General features: G+C 40.8%; 1 protein-coding gene across 1 annotated transcript in view; it reads right to left on the reverse strand.

The window, feature by feature from the left end:
* Positions 1–18,537, reverse strand: part of DCX (doublecortin) — a 92,428-nt gene that overhangs the window by 26,128 nt on the left and 47,763 nt on the right. Inside the window, exon 4 of the mRNA XM_069985928.1 lies at positions 1,465–1,567. Within this exon, the coding sequence (XP_069842029.1) occupies positions 1,465–1,567 (103 nt within the window). The remainder of the gene's footprint in view (positions 1–1,464; positions 1,568–18,537) is intronic.

Below are 18,537 nucleotides of genomic sequence, written 5' to 3' on the forward strand. Positions count from 1 at the left end.
TCCAGTGAGCGGCAGTTCTGTGGGCGGAAATGCCTTGTTGATGCCAGAGGTCAGAGGAGAATGGGCAGACTGGTTCCAGCTGATAGAAAGGCAACAGTGACTCAAATAGCCAACCGTTACAACCAAGGTAGGCAGAAGAGCATCTCTGAACGCACAGTACCTCCAACTTTGAGGCAGATAGGCTACAGCAGCAGAAGACCACACCGGGTGCCACTCCTTTCAGCTAAGAACAGGAAACTGAGGCTACAATTTGCACAAGCTCATCGAAATTGGACAGTAGAAGATTGGAAAAACGTTGCCTGGTCTGATGAGTCTTGATTTCTGCTTGAACATGACAATAAGTTCACTGTACTCAAATGGCCTCCACAGTCACCAGATCTCAATCCAATAGAGCATCTTTGGGATGTGGTGGAACGGGATGGATGTGCAGCCGTCAAATCTGCGGCAACTGTGTGATGCCATCATGTCAATATGGACCAAAATCTCTGAGGAATGCTTCCAGCACCTTGTTGAATCTATGCCACGAAGAATTGAGGCAATTCTGAAGGCAAAAGGGGGGCCAACCCGTTACTAGCATGGTGTACCTAATAAAGTGGCTGGTGAGTGTATATATATATATATATATATATATATATATATACTGTATATGTATATATATATATATATATATATATATATATATGTATATAATTTGTTTTATAACCTGTTAGCATGGCAGTGTGTTTGCTTACAGCCAACCTGAGTTTAAAGTCTATGGAGCTGAGCTTGACTATACACTGATAGGCTATGTTCACACAATGTCCAAAAAAGGAATAAGACGTCCACTTTCTGTGGTTAAAAAGACGTCCTTTTTTGGACGTTGTGTGAACATAGCCTATCAGTGTAAAGTCAAGCTCAGCTCCATAGACTTTCAACTCAGGTTGGCTGTAAGCAAACACACTGCCATGCTTTTGAGCCAGACGCATTCAATACAATGGGTGAAAAAGAGGTCCGGATTCCATAGACTTCAATGCATTTTAGTCAAGCCACTTAAAATGATGCAATAACGGACATCTTTTTAAACACAGAAAGCGGATGTCTTATTCCTTTTTTGGACATTGTGTGAACATAGCCATACATTGTAACAAACTCCTATAAATGTACTCACACATTGTGTCAGGTGTGCAATGGGGTTTTTGGCTGGGCAGCATGTACATGTGAAGCACAAGCCACATAACGTGCAGTACAAAACCATCACCAATCACAGTAAAACCTCATGACAAACCACCACTTCCTGACTTTCGACATCGTGTCCCCCCCCATGGCCGTACTATGTCTGGCCCTCGAAAACTATTCCAATTCCTCTTGCGGCCCCATGGCAAAATTTATTTCCTATTCCTGCCCTAACAGGACATTGGAAATTAAGTTGCCAACATGGGATAACTTACTTGCTCTTTAACTATATGGTCTTTTATATTGACTTACCATTTTCATCCAGGGAGAAGTCATCCTGTGCATATCTAAACTTTTCTGGGCCGCAGGCAATAAATACATCATCCTCACCAAAGAAATCATGAAGACAGGTCACCTAGAAGGAAAAGAAGAAATGCAGTTGAGCAAATAGAACATTATGGACACTGTTTTGCTATATTTCTGTATTGAAGTATAGCAGGACAATATTACTGTACATAAAGGTCATTTTATTTCAGTTTTTATATAGCTAAGCCACAATAAATGGTCTTTATTAGACCCTTACTACATACACGGTGCTATACTCTTTCATCGTTATTGGTTAAATTATAACAGTATACAGACTTTTGCAGTGCTGTAATCTATGTAGGTTCCTTAGTAGTCCACATGTAATGTCATTGTAAACTAGTATAATCATTGCATTAATAAGAACTAATGGTTTCTTTGTGAAATAGCCCAAAAAGGTCATGAAACCCGCAGCAAACAACCCTCTCGGCTGTCAGCTTCAGAATGGATTATTCGCAGCAGGAGCTCACAAGTTGTGACTGGGCCCCAGTATTATCTCAGTGCTAAGGCCTCCCTTCACCCATCTATTATGCTATGTATGACTGTGCTAACCAATACTAGAGGCACAATTATTTATACTATATAATTTTTTTATTATTTATACTATATAAATAATACAATTATAATGCTCAATAGTATTTTCATTGTCAATTATTCAGTTTAAAAAAAACCCAATGTAACCCTTCCTATATCTCCTATTCTCAATAAAACATTTAGCCATAACAAAAGTTTCGCTGTGCAAGATTAGATATGTGAGCACCTCGCTGTTCATCATTCATGAAATAGTTATAATGTAGCACCTCCATATTTAATTCTTCAGTACTATGCTACTTTGTCTGGTATATAGAAACTCACCAGTACTTGTGAGGCAGTAAAATTATTAACACGGTTCCTTACTTGTTATCTAGTAGAGTCCTTTATGATGTTGGGTGACCCATTTATCTAAAGCAGGGAGGGGGAACCTTCGGCCCTCCAGATGTTGCAAAACTACAATTCCCATCATGCCTGAACAGGCAAAGCTTTAGCTTTGGCTGTCCAGGCATAATGGGAATTGTAATTTTGAAACAGCTGGAGGGCCTGAGCTTGACACGGGTGATCTAAAGTATATCTATAGGTCCCCTATGTAGCTGCACAGCCAGCCCTTACAGGGTCCATGATCTGACTTTTTTATTGATATATAACAGAAGTGTGAACAAAGCCTAATGTGTCTATGTGCTGGTGATGACCTAAGTACTCTGGCAGAGACTGCTTGCTAATGATACCATACACTGCTTATTGCAACCAGTTGTTACTATTACGGAGTAATGTATCCATCAGTCTGATACAAATCAGTCAGCTGTTACGGCAACAGCAGGACAGACCATGAGAAGGGAGACTAGGTGGACAGCAGAAAATCCATACTATTCCCATTACAATCACTAAGTTAATCACATTTTTGAAAATAAATTACACATAGATGGAGGACCACATTACATTTACTTTCCTGCATTTTTCTGTATGTCTTTAAGGTTTTTTTTTCCCGAGGACACATTGCTTCGTAATATTGTAGAACAGTAGAATTGTATTGTCATGCTTACTAATAGGTTTTCAGGAATCCATGCAACATCTCATACAGTATGTGTTGAATAATAGGATCTCAATGAATTTCTCATGCAGAGAGGTCTGAAATTCAGCCCTTGGTCCCCCCCTCTAGTAATCGAGGAGTTAATCATCTTAAATGCCGCCGTGAGCTGCCAGCTCTGAATGTCTTATGGCGCAGGGATGTGAGCTGATAACAGATTATTGCTGGGGGAAGCAAGCCACTAATTTGATTCAAATTTCTCCAGCTCATTATACTGTGTATTTATAGCAGCGTTTTCCAGAAGCCTAAAGGCACAGAAGATCTGAAATTGCACATTTTGTCTGAGTTAGGAAAACAAAGAGAGGCTGGATGAGGGACCTCCCATCACAGCAAGGCTGTCACAAACAATGGCAGCTCAGTCATTAATAGCGGTGCTACGCCTCCCTCATTGTGGTGTTACCATCCTGCCCTTCACATCAGTGAGAGGGATGCCAACCAGCACCATTATGTTTACAGAAGTATAGGCGGGCAAGGATTACTCACCCATTCCCAAGGAATAATGCAGACTAAGTAGAATAATTACTGTAAAAAACAGTGCTGACCTGAAAAAGTGTCCCTCTAATGTTACCCTCCCACCTAATCTTCAGATCAAGCAGAGAGTTGGAACTTCATGCTGGGTGGGTCAGATTACCAAGGTAATTGTGTGAATTTAGTGCATCAGTCCCATTCATTAGAGTAGAACCTATGCACAGAGCCCTTGGGCATCTGACACTTGCTTCGGCAACCTGACTGCTCATTGTGGGGTTGCACTTGACAATGCATCAGCAGGGTAACAATGGGGGGAGGGCAATTTTACTGTAACAATACCCTGCTACCATTGGCACAGTTAAGATTTCCATCATCAGTGGCAAAGATTTATTATGCTTTCCTACATGTCTGTCTAGAATGTCCAGACTTTTTGGCACCCCTCACCTGGTATCTAACACCTAGAATATGAGACACCAACCCCCTCCTATGCTATGCCTCTACAAACTACTCCGTTTTGTGCACTTAGGACTATTTAAAAGACCAGATTTTACCATGCTGGACAGGAAAATCACTGTTGATGACCAGCATCAGTCTAAATTCAAAGACAGAAAAAAATAGTCACTCCAATGTGACTGGGATAAGGGAGGTTGATCCAATGTACATTGGTATGTAATGAATTGCTCTCATTTTCAAATACACTTATGCTCATTGATGTAATTGTCACACATGGCAGGAGAACTTCTGTTATTTGTGCTAGACACTGCTGTCCTCCATTCTCTTCACAGGCTAGACTACCACTCCAATCAGGTCCTGTCATCTTACAGTGACTCCATAAGTCCTGGGAGTATCTGCGTACTGGGAGCCAATGTTAGTACACAGGAAAGGTGACTGCTAATGGTAAATCCAAGCTCTCCAGTCTAGCAATCTGTCAGCGCTGTTACAATAATTTGGAACTTCCATGGCTGTGGGTGCTAAAGTATGAATATTGCTTATACTGAAGTTAAAAGACAAAAGTGTCACAGGAAAATAAGTACTAAGAAACACCAAGTTGAATGCACCAGTTACATTTTGCATCAAATATGTATACCATCTTTACATTATGTATTAAATTACACTGTAAGGCTATGTTCACACATGGAGTTCTTACCACGAGTGGATTGAAAACATAGAGACTGTGCAAATCTTTCCATTATAAGTTTACCCTGTCAGTTTTACTCCTAATTTTGGCTACAAATACTAACCAAACTAGTGACGAAAATACGAAGTGTGAACATAGTCTAAATGTATAAGATTATAGTTTACCAATTATGTGCAAAACAATATATCTTCTTGTTCTCCAAAATCTCATCTATATGAAATGACCTTCAGTTACAACAATTTCCTTAGATTGTGACAATGTGAAGACAGAAACATGGCATGACTGCTCCGACACGAGGAAATTCAAGCAGATTAAATAAACAGATGTTATATCAGTGCAGGAGGTGTCATATCTCACCATAAAGGTCAGTGCCCTGAGCACAGCCATGCTGCTAAAGGAGTTACCCACCATACACCTACTGATCTGCTGCAGAATTAATAATTCCCCTCATTGCTGTCTGCCCTGCTGTCAGTAATTACCCGCTGCCAGAAGGAATGGCGGGAGAAACTGATGTCATTGCTGGCTCAGAGGCAGGATTTTTAACCCCTTCACAGAAATCATTTAATTTGGAATTACAATAACTTTCACAAATACAGTATATAAATAGTTACACACCAATGGAGGAAAGGGGACGGGTGACTTCACTTTTTGGTTTTCTCACCAACCCCCACTTGCTGTTTTTTACAGTTTGTGGGACTTCCTCTCTAATAAAAGACTGGTAAAAAAAATTGTGATTAAAGTTCAACACAAATAACTGACCCAAATATTCATTTGCACAAGACCAAGGGACGTCTATGCAAAAGACCAAGAGACAGGTGAAGTAAAGGAGAGTCCGTCATCAATTTGAATAGAGCTCAGTACATTTGTATATCCGACCAAAAGAAGTTATTGTGGGAAAACAATGACAACATTTAACTGAATATTTCTTGGTTGACTTGTGGTTTGCTTTAATCTTCTTCCCTTTCCAGTGTACCAATTAGATTGAAAGTGTAACATTTGCTACCATGGCCTGGATTTACTTAGTGGGGTGTGTTAATCTGCAGTGATGAAACCTTCAATGTTAAATGGCAAGCATGATTTAGTGACCATACAGTATGGAAGAAGGAAACATACCCACCACATTCTAGTCTCACCAACATTGGTCATCTCCTACCCTTCCTAAATACCTGCCATATTTGTGCACAGTACTGCTGGGATTAGTTACAAACTTTTTTTCAGTGCACAGCAAATTCTATTTAATAAGAAAGAAGATACCCAGCCCTGACTACAGTGGGAAATTGTGTTAAAAATTAAGCCTTCTGACCAACAATGGGCCTATACTTTTTACTGTCCCTAAAGATTTCTCATTGTGTTAACCACTTGGAAGCCTCACACAAATTATTATATAGGTATATTACACCCCTTATCGTCTCTCAAAAATGTATTCCGATTGCCCAGCCACCTGTTGAAGGTGTGGTTCCCATATCGGCACACTTATTCACATATGGTGGGATTGTCAACTCATAATTCCATTGTGGAAAGAAATATTGAATATCTCATCCAATATTTTACATTTTCCCCCACCATAGGGCCCTGAAATTGCGCTTTTCCACCTTATGCTTTACATGGACATTCGAGTTATTATGACTATGGTACACGTTCTTACTGTTTCAAAAGCAAAAATAGCCCAAAATTTTAAGAGTCACAATCTTCCCTCTATACACGAAATCTGTGCTGCAGTGCATTACAACTGTACTATGGAAAAGTTAATTGCTTGTAGACTAAACCACCTAGACAGTTTCAATAGGGATTGATACAAGTGGATATCTTCTAGTTACCACTCTAGGGAAAAGCTGGAATAATGGTTCCTATTTATCTCTCATAGTAACTTAGTGTTTATGTTTACTCTACAGTCTGTATAATGATTGGTTACCCGTCTGGATTTAAATGTTATGTCTTACCATGTTCCCTCAAATCTCCCCCTCCTTTCCTCTTACCCAACCCCGTCCCTCTCTTCCTCCTACGCCTTTTCTCCTCCGCTCTTTTCTTTCTCTTTCTGAATTTGCATTTATGATGGAGTTTACATCATTGTATTAACACAATTTGAGATGTATTGCATATGTTTTTCAATTTCTCAAATTTTTTTGAATAAACAAAATTTAAAGGAAAAAAAGGAAGATAGATAGATAGATAACATAACAATCGTTTTCTTTTTCAAGATTGTACAAAGCATACTGTACATCTTCTTTTCGACAGATGATGAGCATAATGGCCTACATACGTTTGGTGGGAAATCCTTTTATGCTTTCTATTATAGAATTTGTGTAATTGGATTACTTACTAGAGGACAGCTTTGTAAATAGCCTCTTCTTGGCTGGCAAATAAATGCTGTGAAGCTGGAAAGTTGTTTCCTGCTGCTTCTCTGCCAACAGTAGCCAGAAGCTAGTTTACTACAGCCTGTACTGGCAGTGGCACAGGACTAAGATGGACACTGAGTAGTGCCGTATTAAAAATGACAAGGGGGTTCCCTTTTGGTGCTGGTACAAGACACATGGACATGATGTTGATGTACATCTTTGATAACCAAGTTCAATCTCACCCTTGTTTGCAGGAACAGTGGAGAGGGGATCCACTCACAGCCTCATAAACATGAATTAAGGCCTAGGTTGGATCTACTTTCTCCAGAGGTCTCATTGGCGCTTCTATGGCATGTATGCCCTTTCATAAGTGCAGGTATCAGGAAATGTTCCTACTGTTCCTCTGCTCTATTATCCCTTATAACTGCAATTAATATTGAGACTAAACAATATAACGTTTCTAATATATCAGTGTAAGGTCAACTGATACAGACCAATGGTTGAACTTTTAATGGATGTCCAGTTTTGAGCCCATAGTTATACTATGTAAAGCTTACCTACCATTTATTTCCAGAACATTAACTTTATTGTGTATTTCTAGCTCTGCCCTATTATAGAAGAGATATGGCTCCCTACCAGCTACCATGTCTACAGGAAGCCTGAAGTGGTCTGAAACATTCGTCTTTCAATGATCTCTGAAGCTTCTGTCTTTTTTATCCATGGTTTGCATAGAGATGACCCTGTTTAGACAGACTGAAATGTATGAGAACAATTCTAAAACTATTTATAGAGAACTAGTTGCCTCCACAGCAACTAAAGAATAGTTATAAACCGGTTGTACTATTAAACTCAATTTTAATGGCACATTCATCATTCGAAAGCATCTGGGCCGATGTGAAAGTTATGGGCAATAAGCCATTTATTGTCATTATACAATAGCTGTTAATGGTATTATGCATAGGATTCTAATAACATTACATCACTTCTTCCATTATTAACATAAGCCATGACATATTTTGGATCCATTATAACCCATTATGTACGATATCTGAATGGATTACAACAGAACTCACTGGCTTTCCATTTTACTTAATAGAAAAATATCACATCTAATGATATTGTGGCCCCGAAAAAGAAAAAGAAAATTAACGGAAAAGTACAAATGTAATGCTATGTACAGTATAATACAAGAAAACGTTATGTACATCCGATATTTTATGAGCCAATATTGCATGGCCTTCTATTGCCCTGCAATAGATTACTTCTCATAAACAAGGCTCAGCACCATATTCACTAGACAATTAATTAAAAGGTTTCTTCGGCCAAATTGATTGATGTCCTATCCAGAGGATAGGTCATCAATTGCTCTTTGGTAGTGTGCTGACACCCAGCACCCCCACCAATCAGCTGATCAGACCCTGTTCTACACAGTGAACAGCACTGGAAGAAGTTGGTACTGTTCCGATTTATGCTACATTTACACGGAGCGAGTTTTGACAATAACGTTCGCATTAGAGTGATAATCTTTCCGTGTAAACACAGCAAACGATCAAGCGACGAGCAAAAATCGTTCATTTTGATCTTTCGACATCTTCTCAAATCGTCGTTCGCTAAAAATTTGCAGATCACTTCGTGTAAACAGTCTTTCAAAGATTCACCCTATGTGAAAGACGGGCTTAAGCGATCTTAAAAATTATCGCAATAACGATTTTTCTTACGAATTTTCTAATGATTTTTCTAACGATTTATTCATCTAAATGCTGATCGGTATAAAAACCAGATTGTTGCTTCAAAATTGTTAAATGATCGATTGGGCGAATTATCGATTCGTGTAAACGCAGCATTAGTTTATTCAATCAATTTAGGCCATCAGCCCCTTTGAAGAACCTCATATTTACTGTCCATAAGGACAAGAAATCAAAATAATATGTAATATTTTGTGCTAGTGATAAAAAAATATATATACTTTTTATGTGTAAAATATGTCTGATTGTATTCCCTCCCAGAGTAATCCAGCACATTCCGTGGCAGGTCTGTGCCATTTGTATTCACTGTCAGTAGGCAGTGCCTGTAGTCGAGTGCAGTAAGAGTGCAATGTGTAATGTTAAAAACAGCAAACTGCATAATTGACTGCAGTGAATTAAAGCTCTTGTAGAAAAAAACCTGCTTGACAGTTTCCTCACGTCTGCTGCTGGTTATTCAGCAGGCAGATCTCTCTTGGAGAACATCCAATTCAGCTCCAAGGATTCAGAAGACAGCCATCTCATCTATGTTGTACAAGATGGGAATCTCAAGGAAATACTGGAATGCAATCCAGGAGGCGGATAGGATTTGCGGTGTGATTTATGGCTGTCGTTTAAAATTCTACAAGATGAAAAAGAGTTAAACCTGAAACGCTAATAAGATATATGTACAGGACCACTTGCTATTGATCATAATTGCTTTTCATGGTCAACCCCTTGTAAGTCGTACAGGGAGAATCTATTTTATCACCTGAAGGAGAACCCTTTGCTAGACATTCAATCGGCGACACCTTCCTGCCATCTAGCATCCGGGGCACGTGTCCCAGGAGTCATTCCAACACATGCCCCAGCCTGGCTCAAAGGACTGTGTAGAAATTATGCTACTGAGCTTGGATATTACATATCCAGTTTGCTATATTTCAGAACATGGACCACCCTGTTATAGTTCTATAATATCAAACATCAGTTTTGCCATTTTCTAATGCATATGTTGTTCTACCAAAAATCCTTAAAGCAACACTACTGTTTAACCCCTTAACGACATCGGGCGTAAACTTACGCCCTCGCGCCCTGGTACTTGGCGCATCAGGGCGTAAATTTACGCCCGATGTTTCCCCGATCGCTGCGTGTTCACACACAGCGGTCGGGGAAGATGGCCTGCTATAAATCATAGCAGGCCATCTTAGCTTCACGGCACGGGGGGTGGTTAACACCCCCCGTGCTTACGATCGCCGCTATAGGCTGATCAATTCAGATCAGCCAATAGCGGCGATCGGAACCTTTCCGGGTCATCGGCGACCCGATGACCCGGAAAAAAATGGCGGTCGGTGCTGTCCGAGGACGGCACCGACCGCCATTACTGTAAAAAGTAATGGTGATCGCCGTGCCACCGCCGTGTACATTACTCACCTGTCCCGGGCTCCTGATCGGCGTCTTCCGGGTTCGCGGCATCCTCGTCTTCGTTCGGGTCTTCGGCTTCTTCCGTGACGTCACGTTCGGCTTCTCTCGGCTATTTTCGGCTCCAGCGTCGGCTCTTTCCGTATTTTGCGCTCTGCTGCCCTCTAGCGGCTGATATGTGTAATACACTTATCAGCAGCTACAGGGATGTTCAGAATGAAGAAATTTTTTTTTTTTTTTTTTTTCAAATTTTTTTTTTTCTATTTTCCGCACCCTATCGCCGCTGAGTGTTGATCAGCATCGCACGAAAGTGCGCTGCTAATCAGCAACTCCTCCTTTTTGGCGTAGGGTGTTTTTTTTCTATATTCTACTGCCACAGTCTGCTAATAAGTGCCGAACATAAGTGCGCCATTTATCAGCAACTCCTTTGTTGGCGTAGGTTTTTTTTTTTATACTTACTGTAAAAAAAACACGTAAAAAACACTACATTACACCACACTACATTGAATAAAGTTTGACACTACACCACTACATACCCCATATACCAATCCCCATATAAAGATGGCCCCTAGGGTGTTTTCGGCGTCAGAGGGATACGTTATTATTGCCTCCGACACCGAAACAGCCAGTGAGGATGAATGGGGGGATCCTTCTTTCCTCCATTCATCCTCATCATGCAGTGACGTGTCTGGGGGTAGCGTAGCGTACGCTGCCCCCCAGACACGTCTTTTCCGCCAGTACCGTCCCAATAAGAGATGACGGTATGGCGTGAAATTCTACACACTCTGTGAGAGTACCTCAGGGTACACTTACAGATTTAGGGTACGTGCACACTGCGGAATGGAGAAGGATAACCCTTTGTGCATTCCGCAGCTGGCACCCACCGGCGGACTGATGGAGGCGCGTGTCTCCACCCGTGTCATAGACTCCATTGTATGCACGGGCGGATTCCATCGTCCATCCAAAGAATGAACACGTTGGACGGAGAGCGGAATCCGCCCGTGCATAGAATGGAGTCTATGACACGTGTGGAGACGCGCGCCTGCATCAGTCCGCCGGAGGGTGCCAACTGCGGAATGCATGAAGGGTTATCTGTCGCGATTCCGCAGTGTGCACGTACCCTTAGAGTGTATGTAGGAAGGGACACCCGAATGCAGCCCCCAGATGCCCCCTCCCCCCCCATCCTCGGAGTTAGTGGGGAGATCGTTTGGGAACTGATCTTCCCACTGCTGGATAAAGGTTACCACCTGTACGGGGATAACTTTTATACCAGCACCCCCTCTTCTGGCCCCTCGCTGCCTGAGCTACTGTAGCTTGCGGCACGATCCGTAAATATCAGAAGCAGTAATAGCGCCCTAATATTTAGCAGCCATGGAGCGGACCCAGCGCTTCTGGATATGAAGGACCCCGTATCGCACCAGGGCAACATTTTCCAGGTGACGTCCCCCACACTGGAAAACAGGAGACCCCAGAAGAAGTGCAGAGTGTGGTGTAACAGGGGGATCAGGAAGGACACCATTTTCCCGTGTGACACCTGTCCTGATCACCCCGGCCTCTGCATACAGGATCGCTTCAAGGCGCACCACACGTCACTGGGGTTCTACATTATCTAAATTCTGTCCCTTATTCCTATTTCAGGGGTCACGTTGATCCAGGGATTATTCTGATCGCCATTATGGAGTCGGGAAGGAATTTAATCCCTGTGATGAGGCTACTGTCGTCTGCCTTACGAGGGTTTTTTGCCTTCCTCTGGATCAACACAGGTTGAGTTTGATGGACACCTGTCATTTCCAACCTTATAATACTAATACTAATATAATACTAATAATTGGCCTAATACCCCCAAATAAATAAGAATTGTCCCTTTTCCCCAGCTAAGTAGGTATGGCCGCCATTCCCATTAGAGGATGCCATGATGCAATTACAAAGCCTCTGTGCGGCCAGGACAGTAGAAACCCCCCACAAGTGACCCCATTCTGGAAACTACACCCCAAAAGGAATCTAAGAAGGGGGGCAGCGGGGATATGGCCCCCTGGTGACGGCCACATTTGGGACGTGAAAATGAAAAAAATGTATTTTTTATTTTCTCGGCACATGTTCTACGTAAGTGCCCATCACCAGTGGGGTCCATATGCTCACTGCACCCCTTGTTAGATTCCTTATGGGGTGTAGTTTCCAGAATGGGGTCACTTGTCGGGGGTTTCTACTGTCCTGGCAGCACAGGAGCTTTGTAATTGCGACATGGCCTCCATCCTCCATTCCAGCCTCTAAATGGCGCTCTGTCCCTTTGGTGACTTGCCCTGTGCCCATATGGCACTTTATGTCCACATGTGGGGTATTTCCGTACTCGGGAGAAACTGCGCTACACATTTTTTGTCTTTTTTTGCCTCTTATCCCTTTAAGAAAATGAAAAATTGAAGGCTAGAACAACGTTTTAGTGTAAAAAATAATTTTTTCTTTTTTCACGCCATATTGTTCGGAAAATCTGTGAAGCACCTGTGGGGTCCAGATGCTCACCGCACCCCTTGTTACATTCCTTGAGGGGTGTAGTTTTCTAAATGGTGTCCCTTTAGGGGTGTTTTTTAGGTTTTGACACCCCAGAGCCTCTGCAAACCTGAAGTGGTACAGTCAAAAATGAACAAATATAACGGAGGCGTTGAAATTCACTAGGCGCTCCCTTATATCTGAGGCTTGTGGTTGCGTCAAATAGCGCAATAGGGCCACATATGGGGTATTTCTATAAACTGCAGAAACGGGGCAATAATTATTGGGGTGCATTTCTCTGGTAATAGGTTTATAATTATGAAAAATATTGGATTACAATAAAATCTCTGCACAGAAAATTAAAATTTTCAAATTCCTTACACACTTAGCTTTTATTTCTGTGACTCCCCTAAAGGGTTAAAACACTTTCTGGATGTGCTTTTGCAGAGTTTGGGGGGTGCAGTTTCTGAAATGGGGTGCTTTGTGGGGCTTTCTAACATACAGGCCCCTCAAATACACTTTAAAGCTGGTTTCACACGCTGTAACTGTGCGGCTGTATTTTTTATGCGGCTGTAAATGTGCGGGTGAAACTACGGCCGTGGGAAAAAATAGACATGCGGCTCAAAACATACGGTCATTTACTTGGAAATCTGGTTCAACTAAAAATAACAAATAAAATGTTAAGAAAGTGATGGAAACACCTCTGGATGCATCTGGGAAAGCAGGGAACACAGTTTACATGAATCGCTATTACCGGGGTTTGCGATCCTCTGCACTATAGCCGATGTCTCTCATGGTTAATATATTGAATTAATAAAACACATTTTCTGTCTAATAAAGTCCCTTTTATTGTTCAATAATTAAATGTAAACGATTCCATCATTTTGCAATTAAATATACTGTTAAAATAAATATATATATAAATAAATGTATATTTATATATATATTTATTTTTTGACAGTATATTTAATTGCACAATGATGGATTCGTTAGAATTAAATTATTGAACAAAGAAACTGTATTTATTTAAACGAAAATGTGTTTTATTCATTAAATATTAATTAGTACAGGAAGCACTATAAGCCGGTAATTCATATGCCGGCAATAGAGCATTCTGTACTAATCATCACTTTACTTTAATGAAAACATCAAATGTTTCTTCTAATTATGTTATGACAATAGCATTATTAGAAGAAACATTTAGAATTATATGTGCGCTCAGCTGATTGGCTGATCGGCTGAGCGCACATATAAAGAGCCGGTCCGCAGTACAGTGACTTCATTGTGCTGCGGACCAGCGAAGAGGACACATCGGGGTGAGCATAGAGCTCTCCCCACCCCCTCCCCGGCACTGCACCCCTCCCAGCAAGGAAGGGGGGGTCACTTAACCCCTTCCTTGCTGGGATGGGTGCAGTCTGACATCAGTCTGGCCCCCCGGGGGTTAAGGGGGATGCAGTACATCCTCCCTTAACCCCTTGGGGGTCAGACTGTAAGCAGCGATCTGTAAAGATGCTGCATACTGTAAGGAGCACAACACCGCTCACAATGATGGGTGTTGTGCTCCTGTTTGTGTGTTTTTTGTGTGTTTCTCCCTTTTTGTTTTTCAGATATCGGTATCCTGTGGATTACGTCGGATTCCATGGACTACGTCGATGACCAGCGGTTGTTCTTTGAATTTTTTTTAATAAAATGGTCAATGAGGGGTGTGGGGGTGTTTTTATTTGAATAAAAAAAATTTGTAAACTTGTGTCTTGTCTTTATTTCTTTACTTTATAGACTTAGTAGTGGAAGCCGTCTAATAGACGGCATCCATTACTAAGTTGGGGCCTAGTGTTAGCCGGTATAAAATGGCTAACACTAACCCCCCATTATTACCCCAGTACCCAATGCCACCAGGGGTACTGGGAAGAGCCGGGTGCCAGTGGTCCCGGAGCGTCAATATTGGCGCTCCTGGACCGGGCGGCAGCAGGCTGGTAAGATTTAGGCTGGGGAGGGCCTAAACCAATGGCTCTTCCCACCCTGGTGTTACCAGGCTGCTGTCGTTTGGTTTTTAACCCGGCTGGTTATAAAAATAGGGGGGACCCTATGCGTTTTTTTTTTAAATAAATAAATAATTAAAAAAAAACGCATAGGGTCCCCCCTATTTTTATAACCAGCCGGGTTAAAAACCAAACGACAGCAGCCTGGTAACACCAGGGTGGGAAGAGCCATTGGTTTAGGCCCTCCCCAGCCTAAATCTTACCAGCCTGCTGCCGCCCGGTCCAGGAGCGCCAATATTGACGCTCCGGGACCACTGGCACCCGGCTCTTCCCAGTACCCCTGGTGGCATTGGGTACTGGGGTAATAATGGGGGGTTAGTGTTAGCCATTTTATACCGGCTAACACTAGGCCCCAACTTAGTAATGGATTCCGTCTATTAGACGGCTTCCACTACTAAGTCTATAAAGTAAAGAAATAAAGACAAGACACAAGTTTACAAATTTTTTTATTCAAATAAAAACACCCCCACAACCCTCATTGACCATTTTATTAAAAAAAAATTCAAAGAACAACCGCTGGTCATCGACGTAGTCCATGGAATCCGACGTAATCCCCAGGATACCGATATCTGAAAAACAAAAAGGGAGAAACACACAAAACACACAAACAGGAGCACAACACCCATCATTGTGAGCGGTGTTGTGCTCCTTACAGTATGCAGCATCTTTACAGATCGCTGCTTACAGTCTGACCCCCAAGGGGTTAAGGGAGGATGTATTGCATCCCCCTTAACCCCTTGGGGGCCAGACTGATGTCAGACTGCACCCATCCCAGCAAGGAAGGGGTTAACTGACCCCCCCTTCCTTGCTGGGAGGGGTGCAGTGCTGGGGAGGGGGTGGGGAGAGCTCTATACTCACCCCGATGTGTCCTCTTCGCTGATCCGCAGCACAATGAAGTCACTGTACTGCGGACCGGCTCATTATATGTGCGCTCAGCCGAACAGCCAATCAGCTGAGCGCACATATAATTCTAAATGTTTCTTCTAATAATGTTATTGTCATAACATAATTAGAAGAAACATTTGATGTTTTCATTAAAGTAAAGTGATGATTAGTACAGAAAGCTCTATTACCGGGAATATGAATTACCGGCTTATAGTGCTTCCTGTACTAATTAATATTTAATGAATAAAACACATTTTCTTGGAAATAAATTCAGTTTCGTTTGTCAATAATTTAATTCTAACGAATCCATCATTGTGCAATTAAATATAATGTCAAAAAATAAATATATAGATAAATATACATTTATTTATATATCTATTTTTTTTAACAGTATATTTAATTGCAAAATGATGGATTCGTTAGAAATAAATTATTGATCAACGAAAGTGTCTTGATTACAAATAAAATGTCTTTGATTAATTTAATATAGTAACTATTAGAGGCATCGGCATTCGGCATCATTCCCGGCTATTTTTGAAGTACTTTGTACGGACCGCCTGTCAATCCTCGGCCGCATATTCAGCCGCAAATAATGGTCTTGTTCATTTTTTACGGGTCCGTTTACGATAGGGCCGTAGATTCATACATAGTGTGCACTGTGCAGCCGCATATCCTATACTTCACAGCATACACACGAACCCTCAAATATACGGGCGCACTATTACATCCGTACATACGGCCGCACTATTACTACGTGTGAAACAAGGGTAAATCTGAACAGGTCCCTAAAAATATCTGATTTTGAAATTTTACTGAAAATTTGGAAATTTGCTGCTAATGTTTTAAGCTTCCTATCGTCTAAAAAAAATGAAAAATAGTTTAATAAATGCCGCCAACATAAAGTAGACATGTTGCTAATGCTATTTAATATATAATTTATGTGGTATAACCACTTTCTGTATACGCAAAGAAGTTTCAAAGTTGGAAAAATGCATTTTTTCACATTTTTTCACATTATTTGGTTTTTTTTCATAAAGATTTGTTATGAGTATCGACTCCAATTTACCAGAAATGTAAAGTACAATATGTCACGAGAAAACAATCTCAGAATCAGCCGGATAGGTAAAAGCATCCCGAAGTTATTAATGACTAAAGTGACACTGGTCATATTCATAAAATTTGTCTCTGTCATTAAGGCCATTTCAGGCTCTGTCCTTAAGGGGTTAAATTAAATGATACTAGCGTTTGGAATTACTTTTTAATTCCTTTCTTCACAGCAGAAGGGTGTGCTTTACAGCAGGAACCTGGGCACCAAAGGAATAGCATGAAAATGGGTAGTTGACCACTTAAAAAATCTTTCTAGAGCTGGACAACCCATTTTGTAAATACGATCTGCACCTTAGATGAGCAGGGACTTTATCAGCCGTCTCCTTATACCTCCTGACTTTCCTCTGTCTAAGGAGTGTATCCTCTTCCTCTACTGTATATAGCGTCTTATAAAAATAATAGGATATAATGCACTCCCTACTGTTAAAGTAATATAACTCAGCTTGTCTGTAGGCTATAAAATCTATTGCTTGTTTTAGCACCAATCTACAGTGAAGACTGTTTGGCCACTAGATGACAGCACATGAAAAACTGTAATATTTTAGATTTTATTTTTATATCACAATTTTTTAAAATAAATATTTCACAAGAGAAACTATTTTAGAAGACACTCAGATTCTGATGATAGAGTGTCTAACTATAAAGAGCACCAAAGGTATTGTATGTCCTAGAATTATTATTAATGATATAGATGAAACTCTAGGACACATTAATTTATTAGTGTCCCAAAATAATTTCCAAACTGGTAATCTCAGTGACAGATGCACATATATATCTTGCCTCAAAAATATGCCGGCCGAGTTAGATTACTACACTCTACTCCAGTGTGCATGTCAACCAAGTGGTAATTACAGTCATCTATCAAATGTAGACACTCAGCTGTTTTCTCCACATTTTCCCCTCCTTAATGCAATCGGCAGGGGAAAAGGAAAGGCAAAGCGTTCAGTCCTAAAGAATGACAATGATAAAAAAAAATAAAAATTTGCAGATCAAAACCAGACATCAGCCCATTAGACAACATCCCAAAATGCGTCAGTTTTCGTCACTCTGGTATCTCAATAACATCTCTATTGCTTGCCTTGTTTGACAGATGTTTTGACAAGTAAAACAGTGGCTGGGAAATTTCCCACTTCAAAGCCACGTTGAATGAAGGTTTTAGCTCCTTGAAAACAAACAAGCAAGTTTGACATTTCGAGATATTGCAGAGGTTTTTCACAACTATTTTAATTCCAGAGAAAAAACTTGCAAAAAGCTATTAGTTCTAAGAAATATGAAGTTAAAGGGGTTTTCTAAAAAAAAATAATAAAAAGTCATTAGCATCATTGGTGTTGGGTTGTATTGTACATGCAACCTTCATTGTTGGGGCCATGTGGACATATTTCCTGGAAACTGCTCCGGTCTATACAAATGACAAATGTGTGGTCTCCCTCCATGCAGTATTCTGTTACTCTTTAGGATCATTCATGATGTTCCCTATCGCAAACTATGTTTGTTCTATTTCACTTAGAACAATATTCAACTTTTAGCTTATGCCCCTAGGGATCAATCACTATTTTCCTAGTGTAGTGTCTTTGCGATAGTTACGATGAACAACTGCTTCATTTTTTTTGGCCATCTTTTATCCAAAATACTCCACATTTTGCTTTCACGGTCATATATTTTACCAAAATAGTGGTATTGTGCCTATAGTAATCACGATGCAGTAACAAGGCCCTTAGTTATGATAAAATGAAATGTAATCTGTATATCCTCCAACAGATTTTATGTTGCCGATTTGATGCTGCGGGTATAAATGTAATTAATT

The sequence above is a fragment of the Dendropsophus ebraccatus genome, chromosome 10, assembly GCF_027789765.1.
Source record: "Dendropsophus ebraccatus isolate aDenEbr1 chromosome 10, aDenEbr1.pat, whole genome shotgun sequence".
Classification (NCBI taxonomy): domain Eukaryota; kingdom Metazoa; phylum Chordata; class Amphibia; order Anura; family Hylidae; genus Dendropsophus; species Dendropsophus ebraccatus.